This window comes from Myxocyprinus asiaticus, chromosome 35 (assembly GCF_019703515.2).
Source record: "Myxocyprinus asiaticus isolate MX2 ecotype Aquarium Trade chromosome 35, UBuf_Myxa_2, whole genome shotgun sequence".
NCBI lineage: Eukaryota > Metazoa > Chordata > Actinopteri > Cypriniformes > Catostomidae > Myxocyprinus > Myxocyprinus asiaticus.
Window position 1 is genome coordinate 2,313,434 of NC_059378.1, and position 26,567 is coordinate 2,340,000.

At 37.2% G+C, this 26,567-nt stretch overlaps 1 protein-coding gene across 1 annotated transcript in view; it reads right to left on the reverse strand.

The window, feature by feature from the left end:
- diaph3 (diaphanous-related formin 3) overlaps nt 1–26,567 on the reverse strand; it is a 484,493-nt gene that overhangs the window by 173,006 nt on the left and 284,920 nt on the right. Inside the window, 3 exon segments of the mRNA XM_051672192.1 lie at nt 9,055–9,156; nt 14,227–14,321; nt 18,968–19,063. Coding sequence (XP_051528152.1) covers nt 9,055–9,156; nt 14,227–14,321; nt 18,968–19,063 — 293 coding nt within the window.

The window sequence follows — 26,567 nt, forward strand, 5'->3', positions numbered from 1 at the left end:
CAAAATACAATGTCCATACATGTGTACACGCGGTCGCAGGCGATTATGCAGATTTTTGAAAGTTATTAGCATATTGATGTGCATGTAACCATGCTCAATTATATAGCCTTTCATCATGGTTTTATTTTTCGATAAAGCGCAGGTTCCTGTCCATCATCCCTTTTGTGTTCCTCATGAATGTTTTACTGTACATAAAACCAGTTCAAATCTATACACACATACAGGACACAGTTTGAGACCAGATGAATGTTACTGCTCATACTTCAGGGTAAGACATTAAAATCACCCTTTAAAGTCTAAATTTAAATGAACCTTCAGGCAGAAGTGAAGGTAACACCATCTTGGCCTCTGCTCAGCATGTGACAGAATTCAGATGGGAACATGTTTTCAAGTTTTATTCTTTATCAGGGAGCTAAATCATAATTTCACACAACCACCCAGAGTGCCTGCCGCACAACAGAAGCATTTCAATGTGTGTGTGTGTGTGTCCCAGTAGGCCCTGAACACACTTGCTTGGTCTCTAGTGAATATGGCCCGCTGAAAGACTCGACAGGGAATGCGACACACACACACACACACACACACACACACACACACACACACCTGTTTCATCTTTCTTCCTCTATTGTCTGGCTGAGTTAGTTTGCCTGATTTAAACTTTTCTTTTTGAGCACCTTGAACCAAGACCTGTTAAAAAGGGGAAAAAAATCTGTTGCTAAGGCAACTGGAGATTTCTCCTCTCCGAGAGTTTTCCCGTAAGAGGTGTAATTCTTTACGCTCAGCTTCACCTGACTAAAGCCAAACAGTTCATCAGGAGCTAAAAATACTGCATGCACCCATTAAAAACATTTACATGGTGAAACAAAGCATGCCTGAAATAGAGACGTATTATGGACCCTTTTCACATGACACATTTTTACCTTAATTTAGCAGCCTAAATCATGTGTTCTTTAATTTTCAAATTTGCAGTTATTGCGTGTAAATTTATAACATGATTCTTTGTGTAGTAATACTCTGGCAACAACAGGAAAAAAAAATAAAATAAAAAGAGAAAAAAAGAGAGAAAACAATTATTTATTTATATATATATATATATATATATATATATATATATATATATATATATATATATATATATATATATATCTTGTACCTTTGTCTTTTTGTCTGATTTTCAAATAATTTTTTGCCTCAAAACAAACTAAGTGATGGTGTGATTCTCGGTGTTGGCTGGTTTGGTGCATGGCTCATAACTCTTATGAAGGATTTTATATAAAGTTTATATAAAGAAGAAATGAATGGGAACCCAGATGGCTGAAAAAAATGGGCAGACAATGTTTTGCTGTATTGGAATGCAAAAATAATATTTGCTAAGGTCTTTCATTCACAGCTATATAAGTTTACCCCTCTATAGTTTACATCTGCGGGCCCATAAAATCCATGTACAAACTCATCTACAGATGGATGAAACAAAACAGCACAAGCAAAGACACACCGTCACCCCCATATGATCTGAGGTACCTGTAGTCACTTGCTATATTTTATGGTCCACTCAGCAGATAGCAAAGAAATGGTTCCAAGTCGAGACTCGAAAAGAACAAAGAGTAAAAAACTGCTTGTGGTGGCACTATGGGAGATTTAGAATTCCCTTTGAACTGGATAGTTCCCTGAACTGCTAATACATAATTTCCTGATGCCCATGCATGCATAAACCACAGGCCCATCCCTCATTATATAATAAACATTGCAAACAAAAGGGCAGGCCGCACTGTTACATGAAGTGGAATCTTGATGGCTCCCTCGTGCATATCTTTCACTTCTCATGAAAGCATCTCGGTTTCTCTCCATCCAGCGTCCCAGTGTATCTTAAAAAATGTCAAGCGTAATCAGCAAAACACAACCAGACTGAACAAACCAGCTAAAAGTTTAGCAAGCACATGCTCACAAACACTGATAGTTGTGAATCTCTCAAGGTCAGCTGCTGAACAGTGCCCTAGACAACTGAGCCGACTCATTGATCATTTATTTAACAATGAGTAATGTGCACTTGAACTGTGAAAAAGAGCTAAAAGAAATGTCATGTGAAATTGGGGTCTGACAAGTTTTACACTCAGAATTCACACATCTGACCAAAGCTCTGAAATTGCTCTTACACATTCACAGGTGGGTTGTCAGAAACAATCAAATATGAGCAGAGCCTTTATTAACAGACAAAAGTTCTGCAAATAATATCACTGCGTCATGACCGATCCCATTTCCCAACTCTCCCTCCACTATCATCTCCAAAAAATATCTAAGGAATAAATATATCAAATAATAAGTGAATCCATAAAGGCACAACTTAATGGAATATTCAGGATTCAGTACAAGTTAAACTCAGTCGACAGCATTTGTGGAATAATGATGATAACCAAAAACCAATACCATCTGTCGTACGAATGTCATCACATAAACATTCAGCGCACTAATTAATCACATTATGTCCTAGTAAGATTTGACCGCAAAAGCTGTTTAATGAGATAGATATATGCCCTCCCTGTCCCTTCCTCTGTGTGCAAACTTTGGTGGCGTAAGCGAGAGCAGACAGATGGGGCGCTAGTCAGCAAGTCCATGGGGTTGCATGAGTGGTAAAAGTGTGCATTTGGGACAGACTTTGAGACTTCAATCAGATGACACCTTTTTGTTTTTTACATTGTTTTTATATCAATGCAATAAAAAAAATAAAAAAAAGATAAATAAATAAATGAAAAAATCATGCCATTGATAGATAGGGTAAAGGAACGCACTTTAAACTCACTACTGCATATTTGTTTTTATTAAATCATTTCAAGCAACCACATTGGTAATAAAGCATTAGATAATTCAATCAAGAACCTCTGAAAAACAAAGCACACATACAACTACAGCAGCAAAACCCCATAGTTTTAAATCTTTAGAGAACAAATAAACATGATTCAGTCACATGGATGGTTACAGGCAGGCAGTAAAATGTATAGAATGAACATACTGCAATATATATTGCAGAAATAGTAATAAAATACACACAGCAACTCTTCTGCAGGTATAAATATCACTGTTAGACCGAATGTTGGTTTCTCAATAAATAAGCAATCTTACAAGCTACAGCCATGTGCATTAAATTATTCACTCATGTGAGACTCATAATTCTAAAATCCTCTTTGAATAAACTATAGCAAAGGTTCAATGTTAGGTTACTTTTATGACCTATTATGTAAAACTTCCAAGAAAAATTATTCAATAATTTGAATAGGAGTAATTCCATATCTCTGGAAAATTAAATAAAACATCCAGTTCTACAAATCAGACTTAAGTGATACTGTATACACATAGGCAAGCGATCCGCTGTTGACAATCAGTAAAAACTATTATTAAAATACATTTTTAATCTGCAATTGACATCACCTCGTCTGGCATGATTTTTTTATTTCTCTGGCTCAGAAACTCCAGTCCGCTGTGATTGGTCGAGAGAATCGGTTGCGATGACTGTGGGGTAATAGTCCGCTGTGATTGGTAGAGAGAATCCGTTGCGATGACTGTTGGGTAATAGTCCGCTGTGATTGGTCGAGAGAATCCGTTGCGATGACTGTTGGGTAACAGTCCGCTGTGATTGGTCGAGAGAATCCGTTGCGATGACTGTGGGGTAACAGTCCGCTGTGACTGGTCGAGAGAATCCGTTGCGATGACTGTTGGGTAACAGTCCGCTGTGACTGGTCGAGAGAATCCGTTGCGATGACTGTGGGGTAACAGTCCGCTGTGATTGGTCGAGAGAATCGGTTGCGATGACTGTGGGGTAATAGTCCGCTGCGATTGGTCGAGAGAATAGGTTGCGGTGACTGTGGGGTAACAGTCCGCTGTGATTGGTCGAGAGAATCGGTTGCGATGACTGTGGGGTAATAGTCCGCTGCGATTGGTCGAGAGAATCGGATGCGATGACTGTTGGGTAACAGTCCGCTGTGATTGGTCGAGAGAATCCGTTGCGATGACTGTGGGGTAACAGTCCGCTGTGATTGGTCGAGAGAATCCGTTGCGAAGACTGTTGGGTAACAGTCCGCTGTGATTGGTCGAGAGACTCCGTTGCGATGACTGTTGAGTAATAGTCCAATGTAATTGGTCGAGAGACTCCGTTGTGATGACTATTGGGTAATAGTCCGCTGTGAAGCCCGCACTGATGCGGGCTCAGCCGAAGTGCGCACTGAGGGTGAGAAGGGGGCACTTGCGAGCACACCTCAGAGCGCTAAAATGTCAAATCGTTGACTTTGTGGAAACACGCAACTGAAGGCCACGAGACCACAAGTCCACATACAGTGTGACATTTAGGACAGGGCCATTTAGTTTGCATGTGTGGCGCGCTTCAAATGTGAGCGCTTGTGAATGTGTGGAGCCAGTGTTGTGCAGACATAACAGAAAGTGCTCATACCTTTTTGTACTCCTTGACTCATACACAGAAAACACCATCATGAGCGTTGTGCACTCAAACAATATCATGTTGAAAATTAATTATTTAAAAAAAAAAATGTAATTTGTTTTAAGTTTTAATGAATTAATTTATTTAAACACCATTTTGATGATAACATTAAAATAAACGGTTAATATGGAATAAAACCAAAAACAGGTATCAGACTTCATATCGGCGAGTACCAAAAAGGAAGTATCAAAAAGTATATCCCTAGTGAGTATTTCAGTGTTTACAGATTGGCCCCATTTACTTCCATTGTAAGTGACTCACTGTAACAGACTTCTTTATATATATATATATATATATATATATATATATATATATATATATATATATATATATATATATATATATATAAAAAAAGGAGGGACGAGTCGAAACAAATTTTTGTGGTAATCACTATTATGCCACAAATGCTGTCGACTGAGCTTAATTTGTATTGAACCCGGAATATTCCTTTAAAGCAGGGTTCCTCAATAGGCGGCCCACGGGCCACATCCGGCCCACGACAGACAAATGTTTGGCCAGTGCTAAAGGCCTGGTCACACCAAATCCGAGACTATTATGTGAGATAAACTTCAGACGAAAGGTCTGCACACAGAGTGCGTAAAAAATAAACATGAAAAACTATTTCAACCCTGTACAGTAGGTGGCGCTGTTGCTGTTCTACAAACATTTACACCAGTCTCATGCCCGCACCTTCAGCTGTTAGAGATTAATATACTGAACACTGTTAAAGCATTTATTTACCTAATTTGGCATAACTGTTTCATTATGTTCTTTCCATGCTGTTGATGCATTCTGAGGAGTATACCTGTATAATCTGTGTTTTTATGCGAGTGAGAAGAGTAAAGAGCGCTATTGCATAAATATATGTCCTATTTATATTTGCGCAAGTATATTGCTACGAGTATATTTCAAACGGACTCTTGGAGCCAAATACTCTTTTTATTATGTTTTGATTAATGCCTGGATAATATAACACAAGGTACAGTGATTGAAATACAAGTGGAATAGTGCATATTAAGAATAACATTGTACGGAAAAAAATATATAATGTGTAGGCTAATATTAAAAAATTATTAATAAAGAAAACATTGGCTCAGTGTCTTTTCTTTATTGAAATTATTGCGATACTTTGTGATATTATCCTTAAGAACAATAACAATATTAATGCAATATGTCTAATAATTGAACCTGCAGTTAGGGAAAGTGCAGGGGATCCTGTTTGGTAGAGCAGGGACAGTTGACTCGCATGGAGGACATGGAGCTCTAGATCGTTCATTGAAGTTATTTTTATTAATTTTTTTCCAGCAGGCAAAGTTGTGGTTTTGTGTATCTGTATACAAACAAAATGTTCATAATTGTTTGAATAAATAAAACAGGCTGCTAATACTGAGAAAAAGAACTAAAAAAATAAATAAATAATAATAATATTTTAATAATTTAAAACAACAACAATAATAATAATAATAATTATTATTATTATTATTATTATAATAGCAGCAGCACCAAAAAAAAAAAAAAAAAAAAAAAATATATATATATATATATATATATATATATATATATATATATATATATATATATATATATATATATATATATATATATATACACACTATATTGCCAAAAGTATTCGCTCATCTGCCTTTAGACGCATATGAACTTAAGTGACATCCCATTCTTAATCCATAGGGTTTAATATGACGTCGGCCCACCCTTTGCAGCTATAACAGCTTCAACTCTTCTGGGAAGGCTTTCCACAAGGTTTAGGAGTGTGTTTATGGGAATTTTTGACCATTCTTCCAGAAGCGCATTTGTGAGGTCAGACACTGATGTTGGACGAGAAGGCCTGGCTCGCAGTCTTCGCTCTAATTCATCCCAAAGGTGCTCTATCGGGTTGAGGTCAGGACTCTGTGCAGGCCAGTCAAGTTCTTCCACACCAAACTCGCTCATCCATGTCTTTATGGACCTTGCTTTGTGCACTGGTGCGCAGTCATGTTGGAACAGGAAGGGGCCATCCCCAAACTGTTCCCACAAAGTTGGGAGCATGGAATTGTCCAAAATCTCTTGGTATGCTGAAGCATTCAGAGTTCCTTTCACTGGAGCTAAGAGGCCAAGCCCAGCTCCTGAAAAACAACCCCACACCATAATCCCCCCTCCAACAAATTTCACAGTTGGCACAATGCAGTCAGACAAGTACCGTTCTCCTGGCAACCACCAAACCCAGACTCGTCCATCAGATTGCCAGATGGAGAAGCGTGATTCGTCACTCCAGAGAACGCGTCTCCACTGCTCTAGAGTCCAGTGGCGGCGTGCTTTACACCACTGCATCCGACGCTTTGCATTGCACTTGGTGATGTATGGCTTGGATGCAGCTGCTCGGCCATGGAAACCCATTCCATGAAGCTCTCTACGCACTGTTCTTGAGCTAATCTGAAGGCCACATGAACTTTGGAGGTCTGTAGTGATTGACTCTGCAGAAAGTTGGCGACCTCTGCGCACTATGCGCCTCAGCATCCGCTGACCCCGCTCTGTCATTTTACGTGGCCTACCACTTCGTGGCTGAGTTGCTGTCATTCCCAATCGCTTCCACTTTGTTATAATACCACTGACAGTTGACTGTGGAATATTTAGTAGCGAGGAAATTTCACGACTGGACTTGTTGCACAGGTGGCATCCTATCACAGTACCACGCTGGAATTCACTGAGCTCCTGAGAGCGGCCCATTCTTTCACAAATGTTTGTAGAAGCAGTCTGCATGCCTAGGTGCTTCATTTTATACGCCTGTGGCCATGGAAGTGATTGGAACACCTGAATTCAATTATTTGGATGGGTGAGTGAATACTTTTGGCAATATAGTGTATATATATATATATATATATATATATATATATAAATTCATTGCATCGACGGCCGTGGCCCTTGAATTTGTATTGTTGACAGAATTTGGCCCTTGGTGAAAACTAATTGGAGAACCCTGTTTTAAGGGCTGTTCACTGAAAGCTATGTGCAGATACAAAGAGACCAGAAGTCACTCATTTTCATTGAGAGTTGGTGGCGACATGCCCAGCAGAGACTGTTAGCAATGCGACAAAATTAAGCTGCGTTTAACTTGAATCAAAAGCACATTGAAACAATATGGTGATTACCAATGGGAGTGCAGATAGCTCACATAATTCACTGCAGTAGAGTTGGAACGCCTACTAGAAACTAATCATACTGCAACTCGTTGACCTCAGTCTCTCGACCAATCACAGCGGACTTTTACCCAACAGTCATCGCAACGTGATCGCTGTCAGTAGCTACTGTTTGTTTCCACAGTTGATATTTTAATTTACGTGAAAAATCAGAATATTGCAAAAACAATTTGCAAAATAAAGCTGTTTCCCCATCCCATGCTGTCAAGAGAACACAGTCGTCGACTTTTATTATTTTAATAACATACTTGCAGTTTAGAGCATGCAGACAAAGCCCTCTGAAGAACCTGTTTTCTAACGACTTTTGTCTGGGAGCGACAGTGCATCAGAAATTTCTGAGATGGCTATCTCTGTTTGCGTTCCTCAGTTCTTATGATTTTGCCGTGCGGATCAACTGTTTGTAATTTTCAGATATGTGTCTGATGATCCAATAGTTTCAATAAACCTGCTCTTCAGCACAGTTCAAGTTTGTATTTGACTTATTTGCTATGTAAACTCTAAGCAGGCTTTGGATTTTCAGGACACTGGCATTACAGAATGACCAAAGCAACATTAAATATGTAATGATACTGGTCCACTGGTTAGTCCAGTCATGAAATAATTATTCAGTCACATGACTTTTTTGATGCACAAATATATTCCTATATAAATTCTAAAGGAGTTTATTGAGTAAATGTGTTTCCATCATAAATTATGTGCATTTATTTTAATTGAAATCACATTTGATTCACCTCAAGCAAGCATATAAGTTTTTTATGCACATTTTGGAGATTTAATTTCCATCTCAGTGTTTCCATCCATCAGTTTTTATGTGATATATCATAATTTGCATAAATATATGTAAATATAAACCTAGCATCTATAGATTTGTAGAATAACAAACAATGTGAAATATCAATGCATTATTTAAAACTCTGTTCACTTAAGGCTTGTGGAATCAGGTGTTTTCAATAACCACAGAGAAAAATAACTGCAGACATAATTAGGTTAAAACCGTGTTTTGTGTACGTGTGGTATTGTCGGGTAGAACACTGGTTCCCATTAACTAAATATATTATATCATATATCTTTCCTCTGTTTACAGACAACGTTTACATTCAATTATATAATATTCAGAAAATGCACAACATTGCTGGTTGTTTGGAAAAATGATTGAATCTCTTTATTTTCATTTGAGAGATTAATTTATCAGCATGTGGCCAAAACTTGAAACAAAGGGTGACTGGTTGAATTTAAACCGGACATGCAACTACACTGAACAGGGAGCGACATAGAACATGTTTAGAAATGGAAAACATTGCCAGCAACACATGATGTGCGTGTGTGTGTGTGTGTGGTGTGTGTGTGTGTGTGTGTGTGTGTTCATGGACTTACCACTACTCCAAACTGCTCCGGTTCAGAAAGGTTTGCATATTCGTTCTTGTATTTAACCAGTGTGTTTAGCTGCTCTTGTTCTGGAAGGTGCTTCACAAGGTTCTGGAGGAGTAAGAAAATGCATGTTTTCTTTTTATATAGATCGTGTGCAACATTAATTAAAGTAGCAATTCAACTTTAGCCTGCAATCCTATTGCATTCCTTGCTGCTAGTTTAGTTCTAAATTCAAGGCATTTAGTAGCAGCTCTTCATTCAATCTGACTCAGTGGCAATTAGTGACACACTTCACTTATTGAGGGGACAATATGTCTCCCTGGAGCACTTGGGGTTAAGCATCTAGCTCAAGGGTACAAGAGCACTAGAGCAGACCTGTGATCATGTGTCACCCCTGTAACCTGTACGTTTGCAGATCGAATCTTAAACAACAGTCCATTTATGTTGGATGTGGAAACTTCCTTCTTAATATCTCAGACTTCCAACCATACAGTATAGGGTGTCCACAAATGATTGTTTGATCAACCTTGGTGGCATTTGTAATAATCACTCACTCGCACGTGAGCGACAGCGAGGAGTATGAATTATTGACATGTTGAAGTCCTTCGCAGCTGCATGCCTAATCTTAAAGTGTGACAGCCAGGACAAACCCTTCACGTACCCACCGCTCACCAAAAGCTGCTTAAAGTGCGACACACATCAGGTTTAGCAGCGCTGCAGTGGAGGGTCGCGAAAGTAAACTCGTCTGCTTTGCGTTGGTCACGCTGTGTGGTTGAACAGATGACAGCCTGCTTTCAGAACAATAGCTTACTTGCCTGGTGTAAATAAATAGTTACCGCTGAGAATATCAAGCTGGCATACAGGGTCCGTGTATACACAATACGGTGACTCTCAAATCAACATAATTAAAGGTGCACTCAGTCATTGTTTTCCTTATTATAAATGTTTACTCAATGAAATGAACAGTAATTATGAAATACAGGTATAAAATCGATCACTCACATGAGATGAAGACTCCATTTTAGTAACATTATGAAAGTTGTTTTATTCTGCATGGACAGGTCTGTCTGTCTTTTTCTTTCTTTTTGGTTTGGCACAGGGATTTACAGAGGAATTTTAAATGTCACCATGTCAAAAATGTTGCAGACCATGCTGTACATACATACTGAAAAGATCAGCTAAAACCAGCTTAAGCTGGTTGGCTGGTTTTAGCTGGTCTTCCAGCCTAGACAGGCTGGTCAGTTAGCTGGTTTCAGAGGGGATTTGAACACTTTTTAGCTGGTCAGGCTGGGAGACCAGCTAAGACCACCCTGACCAGCTAAGACCACCCTGACCAGCTAAGGCCAGATAAAACCAGCCAACCCGCTTATGCTGGTTTTAGCTAGTCATTTAAGCAGGGCAGCATTTAATGATTATTTCAGTGGCTTTACAATGTAAACATCTTGAAATATGTACATACAATAATATGGTAGCCTACCATCCATGTTTTTATAGGCATAAAACACAACACTCAATTTTATACAAAAAGTAACGGGGGTCCTGGCTCCATCTCACTACCCACCAAGGGGTCCTTGGCCTGAAAATGTTTGAAGACCCCTGCAGTATTGTGTTCTGTTGCATAAACTCAGAAGATGACAGTGTATAAATACACAAAAAAGTGACTCTGGCATTTGTCGATGATAGCCGTTTTATGATTATCAACAGAGAAGATCATTTATTATGTGTGGTGGTAAGGGTGTGGTTGAGTGCCGGCTTGTGAATGGAGAGCGAGATCAGGAGATGAGAATGGTAAGAATCATCACCTGGCAATGATTGTCTCTAACAGCTGTTTGTCCTTGCAGTGAGAGTGGAGATGGGCTTTAAGAGTGAGCCGGATGCCAGTGAGGCAGAGAGAGTTACGACGCACAAGCTGAAGAGACTGTGTTAAACTGTGTCCGCTGAAAAGCGTGTTTTTGAGTTTAAAATAAACATACCGTTTGAGTTGGATTCACCGTCTCCCGCTTCCTCTTTTCCCCTAACTAAGAACCTTGTTACACTATGTTACAAACAACAATCTCTGCAAATGTTTGATAAACAGTAGGAACTCATATAAAAGCAGTAAACACCCAAGAACATTTTTTCTGGCTTAAATGATTTAAAGCATTTTCAAATGTTGTAGCTTTTCTAGCTCATCTCCAAAAGAACCACTTTATTAAAACATATGCACATTAGCCGAATATGCGGATGACCATGTTTGTCCATATCACCACTAAAGAGAAACATAAAACAGACATTATAACTAATTATTTTATTCCAACCTCAGTCATAAAAAAATAAAAATAAATCAGGGCTGCTTTTAAGAGTAATGTTTAATAAAACAGCAATGCTCTGTTATGAATTTTAAGTAGACAGGCAATATATTAAAACTGTAATGGTGGACGAGACATACTCTAGCACTGAACTACTGAAGAATGCAGATATTGTGAAAGATGATTTCATCTGTTTGGAATGCTAAAAAGCAGGATAAAATGATTTTTTTTTTTTTTTTTTTTACATATAAAATATTACATATATTTATTTTAAACAACGCAATGCATATTTTTATTATATTCAAGTTTACTGTATATTGTAATTATTATTTTTATTACCATAAGTTGCACCTTCTTTATTTTTTTCTTTACTGATGCTTTGGCAATATGTATATATTTTTTTTTATCCCCTTTTCTCCTCAATTTTGGAATGCCCAATTCTCACTACTTAGTAGGTCCTCGTGGTGGCGCGGTTACTCACCTCAATCCGGGTGGCGGAGGACAAGTCTCAGTTGCCTCCGCTTCTGAGACGTCAATCCGTGCATTTTATCACGTGACTCGTTGTGCATGACACCGCGGAGACTCACAGCATGTGGAGACTCATGCTACTCTCCGCAATCCAAACACAAATTACCACATGCCCCATTGAGAGCGAGAACCACTAATCGTGACCACGAGGAGGTTACCCCATGTGACTCTACCCTCCCTAGCAACCAGGCCAATTTGGTTGCTTAGGAGACCTGGCTGGAGTCACTCAGCACACCCTGGATTCGAACTCGCTACTCCAGGGGTGACAGTCAGCGGATGCTTTGACAATATGTATACACAACAGTTATAGTAAAATTTGATTCTTTGATTCATTGCTTTACAAAATATTACTTTTATAAGAGCAATCTGACTTAATCTGGTGCTTTTAATGGGTAAATGTCATACCCACACATCTTTTATTCATTCATTTATTTATTTTCTTTGGTGAAAAACTGATTTTTAAGTATTTTAAGACACAAGAAAGAAAGACCAGACACGTTGTGCTCTTGTAGAGGGTCCAGTCTTGTTTAGTGTCATCCCATATTATATTCACATCCCCATCCTATATTAGACATGTAACGATACACACACTTCACAGTATATGATACGATGCAGAAGCCTCACAATATGATACGATTATTTAAAATAAATAAATAAATTAGCTTGAAAGGAATCTGCATTAAAGTATTTTAAATCTTAAGTGGCACAACAGTGTCTGACATTGGCTCTACAATAAAGTAACAAATAAAACCACTGCATTTATCAGCAGATTGCTCTGAGAAAAACTCACAATTTTCAAGTTTTTCTTGAGAAAAATTAGTTTGTCTACATTAAAGTCATTTTAATATGAATAACACTTTTTCACAATGAACATAGTTTAAAAGAAGCTTTGTAGAAAATGATGCCTTAAAGTCTTAAAGCCTCCAGTGAGCAAGCTAAAGGTGACTGTGGCAAAGAAAAAAAAAAAAAGTTAGTGGAGAAAAACAAAAATAACCTTGAGAGGAACCTGACCTCTAGCTGTACATTTAATATACAGCACTGTGCAAGTTTTAGGCACATAAGATTTTTCACAAAAGCATTTGTCTTAAGATGGTTATTTATATCTTCAGCTTCAGTGTGTCAATAGGAAATATAAATGTTAGACTCCCAAACATTACTAGAAAAGATTAGAATAGAAGAACAGGGAGCCCTGCAACAGATGTCATGACCCCCACTGAACATCGAGTCAGTCTAAGATTACATGAAGAGACAGAAGCAATTGAGACTAATTGATCTAAATAGATAGAAGAACTGTGGTGAATTCTCCAAGACGCTTGGAACATCCTATCTGCCAACAACCAAGAAAAACTGTGTCCAGGTGTACCTAGGAGAATTGGGGCTGTTTTAAAGACAAAGGTGGTCGCACCGAATATTGATTTAGCTATTTTTATGTTTACTGGACTTTGTATGACGTTAATTGATAAATGAAAACTATATATGTCATTATTTTTGAAGACATCCTCACTATGCAACATTTTTCACAAGTGCCTAAAACTTTTGCACAGTACTGTACATAAATTCAATATTTTTTAGCGGTTTGAGCAAAAACCGATTGGCCCTCTTCCCCGGTTTCACTTTACATGTAAACTTTACCAGCAATCTTACCAGCTTATCCAATGCACGCAAGTGTTGTGCTCATAGCCATTTACATTTCAATGCCAAAAGCAGAAAATATTAAGTCTCATGTTTCTTACATTGTAGATTTTTTTAATAGGCTGGTTTTTGATAGTTATGATGAGCATCTTGCTGTGCATGTAATCACGTTCTGTGTTGGCTCAGAGAGACTGACTGTTAATTGCAACTTGCTACTGCCATTTCTGAAAACGACATGTCTGATGTACTATAGCACCAGGACATGACACCGTTGTTTGGCAAATTCAACAAGCTGTAATGCAACAATCTACTTGGTGTTTGCCATCGGTCTTCGAGCTCTTAACTCGCTGATGTAGACTAAGTGCTCTGTTTCCCTGTGAGCGCTCAGCGCCGCCTCTCCGGGGAGGAGACTGTCTCGCAGCTCTCAGTGATGCATTGATTGGTTTTAATCACACGTATGTATTTATATAATGTATCGTATGATACATATATCAAATTGTGAGCGTTCTATTGTACGATACAATAAGACTTATATTGTATTCTATATCCTATATATCTTGCTTCTTGTTTGTCTTTGTATATCAGTTCAAACTTGATTTTGTACAACACAATTCTTAAAGCTCTAATGGTTGCCTGAAAAATGTGCCTTGAATTTCTCACGATTGTGGTTAACCTCTCTGAACTTGGCCGTTCTTTAAAGGTCATGAATGGCGATGAGAGGTGATGTTACCTGGATCATGGGCTCAGTCAGCTGATCCTCATCCACCTCTAAAATGATTCTCCTGATCTCCTCGTATGACATACGGAATGACCCCAAGAAAATGGCTGAAGGAGAGAGAAAGAGAAAATTTGTTTACATCAAAAGCTGTCTGCAGTAATTCATTAATGGGATACCTTTGGATCCAGAGTGTAAGTGCATGTACACGGCATGCTAATAACACCAGATGGAGACAAGAATAAGTTGGATTTTACTGCGTTTTAAACTCATTTCAACTCTGACCCAGTTGGGAAAACAGACAGTATAGACAACATTTTTACATCAAGACAACCGTTGTTTTCACGTCAGCGTGTGTCTCCGTCACAAACACACAGAGAGCTCAAGATGTCCCGAGTTACATCTAATTTCAGACAAACTGTAATAAAAGGGAAGGTAAAAGGAGGAGTGAATGAATGAAGAGCTCGAGTGGATGATGGACAGTGATCTGACTGCAGATGCTCAGCAGGGACACAGACGCCATTTCATTAGACTTTTTCCATATCATTACAAAACTGTGCTCATTTAGACAGCAGACGGCGTTAAGAATCAGGGCTCATACATGCACAAGAGAGAGAGAAAGGGGAACGGAATTTGAAGGAGGTAAAAACAGATGAGTTTAAACCCTTAAAAAACAGGTGCAATGAGAACTGTGCATGAGAGAGGAAGAGACAAGATACTGCATAAAACAGCAAAAGACAGGTGCAAGTGTGTATACCCAAGACTCTGAAAGAGAAACAGAGGGAGGCGTAAAAATAAATAAACAATTAAAAAACAGGACACCTGAAAACTTTTTCGTTGTCAAAATACTTTCTCCAACCCCAGCTCATTATGCAGAAACATCTGTAAGTAAGCCATTTGTTGGTTGATTTCTCTGGAAACTGCAAACACAGTTTTTTTGGCACTATAAAAATTGCTCTGTCTGTTTTGACTGGCCCGTCCAGCTCGATATAACAACACTGCCTCGACCACTTTGGGGCATGACTATATATGTTTGTTCAATCAATGGCAGTGTTCAAAAAGCTGTTTGAAAATAGGGTTGCAACTAACGATTATTTTGATAATCGGCTAATATAACGATTATTTTACTATTCTGGCGATTACTGTAACGATTAATCATTAGCTCTTAACCGATTATTCAGCTTGTGCCTCAGCTTAAAAGGTTGTATTAAATGTGCTTAATAACAATAAAGGACAAAACATCTTTTTAAAATACCTGTAAATGACATTCACTGAATTTACAAGGAAATAAAATACTTGGATTTTATTGTTTAATTCATAAAAAAAAAAACACTGCAAAAAACCATATTGTTATCAAGTGTTTGTGTTGTTTTCCATTTTAAATTATCTAAAAATATTTAAAACAAGATACATTTACTTTAGAAGCAACATATTAGATATTTAGACTAGCTTTAAGAGTGTGTATCATGAACATACAGTTGTGCTCAAAGGTTTGCATACCCTTGGAGAATTGGTCATATATGTACCATTTTTAAAGAAAACATGAGTGAGCAGGCAAAACACATTTCTTTTATTTCTTATGGGATTCATATTCAACTGTAGGTTATAACAGAATGGCACAATCATAAAACAAAACATGAAAACAAAGAAAAAAATGAAATGACCCCTGTTCAAAAGTCTGCATACCCTTAGTTCTTAATACTGTGTATTGCCCCCTTTAGCATCAATGACAGCGTGCAGTCTTTTGTAATAGTTGTCTATGAGGCCCCAAATTCTTGCAGGTGGTATAGCTGCCCATTCGTCTTGGCAAAATGCCTCCAGGTCACGCAAAGTCTTTGGTCTTCTTGCATGAACCGCACGTTTGAGATCTCCCCAGAGTGACTCAATGATATTAAGGTCTGGAGACTGTGATGGCCACTCCAGAACCTTCACCTTTTTCTGCTGTAACCACTGGAGGGTCAAATTGGCCTTGTGTTTAGGGTCATTGTCGTGCTGGAAAGTCCAAGAGCGTCCCATGCGCAGCTTTCATGCAGAAGAATGCAAATTGTCTGCCAGTATTTTCTGATAACATGCTGCATTCATCTTGCCATCAATTTTCACAAGATTCTCCATGCCTTTAGAGCTCACACACCCCCAAAACATCAGTGAGCCACCACCATGCTTCACAGTGGGGATGGTATTCTTTTCACTATAGGCCTTGTTGACCCCTCTCCAAACATAGCGCTTATGGTTGTGACCATAAACCTCTATTTTGGTCTCGTCACTCCAAATTACAGTGTGCCAGAAGCTGTGAGGTGTGTCAAGGTGTTGTCATTTGTGGCATTGGCGCAGTAAAGGCTTCTTTCTGGCAACTCGACCATGCAGCTCATTTTTGTTCAAGTATCGTCATATTGTGCTTCTTGTACCAACCAAACCATCTTTTTTCCAGAGCAGCCTGTATTTCTCCTGAGGTTACCTGTAGGTTTTTCTTTGTATCCCGAACAATTCTTCTGACAGTTGTGGCTGAAATCTTTCTTGGTCTACCTGACCTTGGCTTGGTATCAAGAGATCTCCGAATTTTCCACTTCTTAATAAGTGATTGAACAGTACTAACTGGAATTTTCAAGGCTTTGGATATCTTTTTATATCCTTTTCCATCTTTATAGAGTCCCATTATCTTGTTACGCAGGTCTTTTGACAGTTCTTTTCTGCTCCCCATGGCTCAGTATCTAGCCTGCTCAGTGCATCCACGTGAGAGCTAACAAACTCATTGACTATTTATACACAGACACTAATTGCAATTTAAAAAGCCACAGGTGTGGGAAATTAACCTTTAATTGCCATATAAACCTGTGTGTGTCACCTTGTGTTTCTGTAACAAGGCCAAACATTCAAGGGTATGTAAACTTTTGATCAGGGCCATTTGGGTGATTTCTGTTATCATTATGATTTAAAAAGGAACCAAACAACTATGTGATAATAAATGGCTTCATATGATCACTATACTTAAATAAAAGACAGTTTTTTTGCATGATCAGTCATAATTTCAAAATCGATGCCAAAGTTTCACAATTTCTGCAAGGGTATGCAAACTTTTGAGCACAACTGTAAGTGTATTTTGCATATAATTGTATTTTTTTAATATACTTCTGCAAGTGCAGTTAAGACAAAATATACTTATAATTAAGATACATTCTCTGAAAGCTAGTCTAAATATTTTATATGTTGCTTCTCAGGTAAATGTATCATTTAAGAATTTTTAGATATTTTTAAATACTATATTCAACATTCACACTTTTTTCTTCTGTAGTATAGCTCCTGAAGTAAATGTACGTAAGGAGTTTTAGATATTTATATTGGAATACAAACCAAAAATGACTCTCTCTTCTCAATAGAGCTGCGTATCACCAATTTTCTTCATGATAAGATACACACCGTGACACATATTATGGTTCACTACGTCGTGAGCCATCACGTTATAATCTAGCTGCAGCAAGCACACCAGTGATGAGCGTCTCCGCGTGAGACTGTATCAGCCAGCAGAAATTTGAAACTCACCTTGCGCTGCTTTCAATCGACTCATATATGCAGCTCTGACCGCACAGAGAAATGCACGTTTCGGAGATTGTGCTTATTTATACAACCCGCTTCCTTATTATTTGAACTTTAATAAAGAATGCATTAAATATATAACGCAGGGGTGTTTCATTTTTTAGACATTCTAAAGAGTTTTGCTCAAGCAGAACGCCAGGTGTGGCTCCGCTTTATTCCACATCATGACGGCATTGCTTCTGTATTTACTTATTTTGTATTTTTGTATTATATTTCCCTCATACTTTGCGATCTACATCACCTTAAGCTGTTTGGAAAGTTTAGTGTGTGTCTGGACTGTGAGCGGTGTAATTCGTCCTCTCCTTAAGCGTGAGCTGAAGTTCTGCTCTCCCACATCATCATTAGCGTTTCAAATTATCTCATGTTGCGTTAAATGATATTAAACGACTATTCGACAACGGAATTAGCATCGACTAATAATTTCAGCCCTATTTGAAAACAACGTTTATTGTTCTTTGGTTTCATGAAAATGTTATCGGAAAGGAATAATGATATGAACTGGTTAGCAACATTTTAAAATAAAGTTTTCACTCTGGAACAACTGAAAGGGACTTTGGAGAGGTTTCTGTCATGTTCTGCAACAAATGTAAATGTTTTTGGTTTTCGTATCTTGGTATGCCACTGAACTATATGTTTGTCACAATGTCAGAAGAGTCTTTGTCACTTAAGCCTGAACTGTTCAACACATCTTTGAGAAGATAACACAATCTTTTTGGGTTTCTAAAAACACAAGGGGATGGAGGTTAAGTTTACTGTAATTTTTTCACCCATTTTGAAAGCAGTAGCTAATGGTATTAACAGCTAATCATCTTTATGGATAACTGGTGACCAGCCTAGGCATTAAAAACACCTATCTAGACCCCTGCGTCCGGTTCCATTCAGCTCTTGATAGCTGTTTTTGAGCTCAAGAATGTGTCCTTTTTTTCTCTGGTTTAGAACAAGCAGATCATAGTCCATCACACACAAGATGAAGCTTCTGTATCTGGAAAGATACAGGAACTGTTCCATGTACAAAAAGACTCAAGAGAACAAACATAAAACACATGAACAAATGATTTCATTCTGTCTATTAGCAAAAAAAGACAAAGCATAAAATCATTCGGTCTGCCTCAATTCTGTCCAACTCCACTTGGAAAAACAAGTAGATGGACAGATGGATACTCACAGAGGTTCTGCGCTATCTTTGGGTCCAGCACTTTCAGTTCTTTGACTCTCTTCTTTATTGATTTCTTCTCCTCCAGGTCATCCTCTTCTCTTCGAGCTGAAAATCATAATCACACGGTTACACACTTAATAACCACACAACAGTGTGAAAAATGCCAGTGTGAAAAAACAAACAAACAAAAAAACAACAGATTAACCCATGCACAAACACACACAGTTAAAGAACCGACAGAGCCAAAAGCAAACTATTAGGCTACAGCAGTGGGAACACATTAGCCCTGCACTTAATTTTTCAACATTACTGTCAATCACATGTGGGGTAAAACTAGCACTATTTCATCTAAACACAACCAAACAGAAAATACTGAATAATTAAAGAGCAAAGGCTTGTGGGAAGAGAAGTTAATGAGGACTCGTGGGGTTCTGTGATATGTTGACCTCTTGGGGTCAGATGATGAGCAGGATGACATTGAGTAAACATGTTTGTACAGTGATGAGGGAGGAGGACAGGCATGTAAGGAGTGGTAAATAAAAATTGCCAGGACACTACCCAGAGTGAGTGTCACTTCCCTAGACAGCATTTTTTTTTTGGGGGCATTATAGACATGCTCAACCGCATATTATATTTTTAACATTTAGATGCTCTAATGAAACCAAGAACATGCTGTCTAGGTAGGCAGATCACTAGGTTTTAAAGCACAGCCAATGTGTGTACAATGGCCATGGTGAGAGAGTAAGGGGGTTGGTCTTTGGCGAGACAGCTGTGAAGAATGAGATTAGAGCCACCCAGCTGTAATGACTGTGCTAAATGAGGTCACTCACTCTCCGTATAGTTCACACAGACATTTTTAATTATATGCATTTTGCTGGAAATTCATGGAGATTGCAAGGCAGGGAATTAAATTAAGTTCTTTCTCTTGTTCTTGCTCTCATATACAAGTATGGGTACTACAGCCAAAAAATACTACTACTATTACTACTACTAATAATCATCATCCACAGTCAATGACTAACAGAATGAAGTGCTGCACACCAAGGAAGCAAAAGAGCAAGAGATGAAGAAAAGAGCGAAAGAGGAGCAGATGGAAAGCAGCAGGTTTCAATACAAGTTTAATTATTTAAGACACCAGATTAAGAGAAGTAAATGCAGGTCTCGGGAGAAAAGTGCATAATTGTCTTGTGCACTAATTAACACAGCGGTCTGGATACTGGCTCAAAAGCACAGGAGCGGGGTTAATCTACAGGAAAAGAATCCTATTCACACAAAATGCTAAAAACACAATCTGAGTCTGCCGCAAACACTCACACCCAGAGATGACAATGATTACAATTAGGGCTGTGAATTGATTATATATATATATATATATATATATATATATATATATATATATATATATATATATATAAAATAATAAAAATATCAAGGATTAATCACGATTAATCATGGTTCATTGCACATTAAAACAAACATTTAAATCTAATCATAAACATATTTCCTTTATACCAGAGGTGCCCAAACTTGTTCCTATGGAGGGCCAAAAATCAATCTTGATTGAGGGCCGTGGGCCAAAAGAGAACATTGCATCATTGCATAACGTGCATTGTTACTAAAAAAAAAAAAAAAAAAAAAAAAAAAAAAAAAAAAAAATAAAATTATTATTTTTTTTTTATATATTGGCTGTTAAATTAATATCCCACAAAACAAACGCACAGACACAGAAGATGTAAATGCATTTCTCCGGATTTGGAATGGGGAGCTTATATAAAAACATCTGCACAACGGATGGCATGAAACAAATAATGTTCAGCAAAATTCAAATGAAGAACATGATGGATATTTTCATTTGGAACTATATTAGATTGCAGTGGGATTTGTTTTTTTTTTAGCCCAGAGCCTCCGTTAATTTCCGACCCTGGATGGAAAGATGGAGATGTAACAGGTGTTTAAGTGTCTCTCTTCATCATGCAGCTGGTACATTACACAAAGTATTTTAGCTATTTCTGCCTTTTTTTGCAAACGGGCTGCATTATGATAAATGAGGAAGTGCCAAGATATGAAAGGCATTCGCTGCCACGCGCTTGCAATGTTAACAGCTTTGTTGATTATAAACAGGAATGATATAGTTTTATCGTTTCATTATGTGGAAATTGTAGGAATTATTAAAATTGTGCACAATAGCTGCAATCCCGCGCCAAATTTCAAGCTCTGCAAACTGTTTTATATTAAAATATTAAAGTTACCCTGGATCCCCTCCTTTATAATTTCATTATACACAAAAACAAACTCTGCAGTCTGCTAAAATAATGCAATGAAAAGCAGCAACAATAGCATTTTTTTTTTTTACTCGCCATATACTTAAAGGCGGGCCAGGTCAAAGGTCATAGCGGGCCAACATTGTGCTATAGTATGTGAGGGTGTATATTTTATTTCATATTTCACTTTTCATCATTTTAATCACAATTTAGCTCTTATAAAATGTACAAATTTCACATTATCAATTGATGTGCCATTAAATTGCATTAAAAATAATTATTTAAGTTGTTGTCACTGAAATTCCATAAACAATTTTAACACAATTTTCACAATGTTGGAATATCATAATGAAAATAGAATTCCACATATAACATTTAAGTACTACTTTATCAAAATTACATGCAAAATTATATGCATAATTTGTACGATTTACAAGTATTTACTTTGAGTTTACACTGATATGCATAACAAGCGATAAAATGGTACTGTCTCTTTAAGAGTATCGGCAGCAGTTACATGAGTAAGTGTTTATGGTTGAACAAAGACTGTTTACCCCTATACTGACCAGTAATATTAAAATGAATGGGATAAATATGAACGCCTAATATGTCAGATGTAGAAAAGGAAGTCCGCTTTACAGGTAAAAGAGCCAATCACCTGTCATTCAACTCAAGAACACGCATGCACATTTGCTGGACCAAAAAAAAAGTCACAATTTATGATGCTATTGTTGTCAAGATTTAACTGCTGATTTGAAATGCTGTATGTTCTTTGATTGTAATCGTCATGACCATTTTGGAGATTTCGCCCTTCCCCATCCAAGTAGACAGGAGCTGTACTTGTACGCCTCTTGGATCCATAGCTTCCCGGGATCAGGAATGGACTGACTTCGGGTTGAATGAGCACACCGTACATTAACAAGAGAGAAGCTGCAAGGTTGTTTATACATCATCCAAAAAAATAAATAAAGTAAAAATAACTGTTACCGTGTGTTAAGTTATATTGTCATGATAACAGAACCTTGTAATCCCAGTATTGGATACAACTTTACACAGATGAGGTTAAGAGATGTTATCACACTAAATCATGCATAATGTTGATGTCTTGTGACTATACTTTTGAAACTGTGTGTAACTAGCGTTTATTGACTGGCTCCATTCACTTCCATTGCAAGTACCTTATTGTAACCATTTTTTTTAATTTTATGAACTTGGAATATTCTTTTGACACCAAACTCTATTGGAATAGAGTTATTCAAGTCTATTAGAGTTGTTTATGAGGCTAAAAGGCTTGCCTATGTAGGCTACAGACATAGAGTAAGTCTCTAGGTTTTGGAAAATAAATATTAAATGTGACAGGTATCAAAAATCAGGCTGATTGTCTCTGGCTGTGTTTTTTATTTTAGTTTTTATTTTAGCACATTTTAAACATCTGAAAGGGTGGGGTTACCATATGTGGGGGAGGGGCTTATGCATTGTTGGGGGAGGGGCCACATGTCAGGAGGAGGTCAGTAGGATACAGCAACATTATTGGAGGTAGAAAAACTCCCTTGCTTAAACACCTAGGCTCAAATCCAGTGCACAAACACCCACTCACACACTTACTGTATATTGGTGGCTCTTCCGCAAGTTCATTCTCCTCACATACTTCAGTGAACGGAGAGAGAGAGAGAGAGAGAGAGAGCAGAAAGGGTAGAAAACCAAGAAAACATGAATAATAAAATCCGAGAGAACAGCCAATAGAAAAAGGCAGTAATAGAATAAATGTGCCAAAAAACAAGAGTATAAGAGACAGAGGAACAAAAATGAGCATTCAGACCAAGAAGTAGTAGAGACATGATTTCTCATTAGACTTCACAATTAATTGTTAATTACGATGAAACTGGAACAGATACATTTGATTTGGCGAATTTTGTGATGGCTACAATTTGAGAAAGTAAAACCCCAAATAACTAATTGTGATCATTTGGCAAGATGGAGGAAGATCATTTAAGATTCATGTTCTTGATGTAATTGGAACAAATTGGCTGATTTATCCTGTATATTACATGAGGAGCTCAAAGATCTAACACTGAATGCATGGTGACACACTATGAGGCCTAGTGCATGTGTACTCTGAAAACAGAGCCTGTATGCTATGATCCAAAGGTACAGTCCTCCATATCAGCCCTCTCCAACAGAGAGAATTGAGTATGTTGAGGATACAGATATGGAGTATTGATTTGCTCATCATGACCAACAGTCATGCCATCAAAACTACATTAATTCATTACACACAAACACACAACGTTTATGCATTGTAAATGTATATATAAATCAGATCATACATGATTGACGGTGCCGTCTCTCTGAAGCAAACAAAACCAAAGTGTGTAACAGCCTTAACAGAAACTTTTACTGCATGAGTTTATGGCTTATAAATGAATGATACTATGCTTCATTTAAAGCTTTTAAAGACTGTGTTTTCCCTCTCTGTGAATGGAAATGAACGGTTTAAGGAATTTATTCATAAATACAATTATTTATAATTGTACCTGCCAACTGTGTACCTGTTTTTGTCTGGTCTAGCCCACTTTTCATCATTATTTATTTGGGACATATTCAATTTAAATAATTATATTATTGTAATATAAAATAGTACTACTTACTACTCTAGGGGTGTAAATCGGACGTTTCATCAGGATACGATCTTGAATTGTTTCTCTTGGCCTGCAATCCGATATTTGCTGATACTTCAAAGTCTGCCACGATACGATTCGATTCAGGGGCCTGCGATCGATATTCCGATATTATGTGCATATTTTACGCAATCAATTAAAATAGTTTTGCCCTCAAATGCAACCAAAATATAATTATATTATTTTATTCAGCTCTCTGCATCCACATTAGAACTTAATCGTGAAGTTAATCATGAAATGAGTGAATCGTAACAACCCTAAATAATTATAATTATAAAATTATTAATATATAATACTAATAATTATTATTAGTAGTAGTTGTAATATATCATTTTTATTATAATAATTATAATAATAATTATTATAAGTATAATTATATAATAGCAATACATAATACTATTAATAATTATTATTAGTAGTAGTTGTAGTATATCATTATTATTATTATTAGTATTATTATGAGAAACTATAATACATAAATGTATTGCTATTATATAATAATACTAGCTGAAATTCTAATAATATTTACTATTATTATTTATTAGTATTATTATTACCACCATATTGATTATTATGATTTATTCAATAGTAATATTATATTGCTATACGTAATATTATGTTGCTATGCAGTCTAGTTAGGGTTAACATATACCAATGAGTTCAGATAATTTATTTAATTGAATGGCAGACCTTTGCAGTTTAATAATCAAACAAGGTCATATTACAATTTTAATTTTATTTTTATTAATTGTGCAGCTCTAGTTTTTAACATGAGTAAATGATTAACATCTTCATTTTGCACTGAAATATTCCCTTAAAAACATGTGCAACACCAACACACACACACATATATATATATATATATATATGTAAATATACATACACACACACACACACACACACATATATATATATACACACACACACGCATACTATATATATATATATATATATGCATGTAAATATACATACACACTATATATATATATATACACACACACACATATATATATATATATGTATGTAAATATACATACACACACACTATATATATATATATATATATATATATATATATATATATATATATATATATATATACAGGTGCATCTCAATAAATTAGAATGTCGTGGAAAAGTTCATTTATTTCAGTAATTCAACTCAAATTGTGAAACTCGTGTATTAAATAAATTCAGTGCATACAGACTGAAGTAGTTTAAGTCTTTGGTTCTTTTAATTGTGATGATTTTGGCTCACATTTAACAAAAACCCACCAATTCACTATCTCAAAAAATTAGAATATGGTGACATGCCAATCAGCTAATCAACTCAAAACACCTGCAAAGGTTTCCTGAGCCTTCAAAATGGTCTCACAGTTTGGTTCACTAGGCTACACAATCATGGGGAAGACTGCTGATCTGACAGTTGTCCAGAAGACAATCATTGACACCCTTCACAAGGAGGGTAAGCCACAAACATTCATTGCCAAAGAAGCTGGCTGTGCACAGAGTGCTGTATCCAAGCATGTAAACAGAAAGTTGAGTGGAAGGAAAAAGTGTGGAAGAAAAAGATGCACAACCAACCGAGAGAACTGCAGCCTTATGAGGACTGTCAAGCAAAATCGATTCAAGAATTTGGGTGAACTTCACAAGAAATGGACTGAGGCTGGGGTCGAGGCATCAACCACACACAGACATGTCAAGGAATTTGGCTACAGTTGTCGTATTCCTCTTGTTAAGCCACTCCTGAACCACAGACAACATCAGAGGCGTCTTACCTGGGCTAAGGAGAAGAAAAACTGGACTGTTGCCCAGTGGTCCAAAGTCCTCTTTTCAGATGAGAGCAAGTTTTGTATTTCATTTGTAAACCAAGGTCCTAGAGTGTGGAGGAAGGGTGGAGAAGCTCATAGCCCAAGTTGCTTGAAGTCCAGTGTTAAGTTTCCACAGTCTGTGATGATTTGGGGTGCAATGTCATCTGCTGGTGTTGGTCCATTGTGTTTTTTGAAAACCAAAGTCACTGCACCCGTTTACCATGAAATTTTGGAGCACTTCATGCTTCCTTCTGCTGACCAGCTTTTTAAAGATACTGATTTCATTTTCCAGCAGGATTTGGCACCTGCCCACACTGCCAAAAGCACCAAAAGTTGGTTAAATGACCATGGTGTTGGTGTGCTTGACTGGCCAGCAAACTCACCAGACCTGAACCCCATAGAGAATCTATGGGGTATTGTCAAGAGGAAAATGAGAAACAAGAGACCAAAAAATGCAGATGAGCTGAAGGCCACTGTCAAAGAAACCTGGGCTTCCATACCACCTCGGCAGTGCCACAAACTGATCACCTCCATGCCACGCCAAATTGAGGCAGTAATTAAAGCAAAAGGAGGCCACTACCAAGTATTGAGTACATATACAGTAAATGAACATACTTTCCAGAAGGCCAACAATTCACTAAAAATGTTTTTTTTATTGGTCTTATGATGTATTCTAATTTTTTGAGATAGTGAATTGGTGGGTTTTTGTTAAATGTGAGCCAAAATCATCACAATTAAAAGAACCAAAGACTTAAACTACTTCAGTCTGTGTGCATTGAATTTATTTAATACACGAGTTTCACAATTTGAGTTGAATTACTGAAATAAATGAACTTTTCCACGACATTCTAATTTATTGA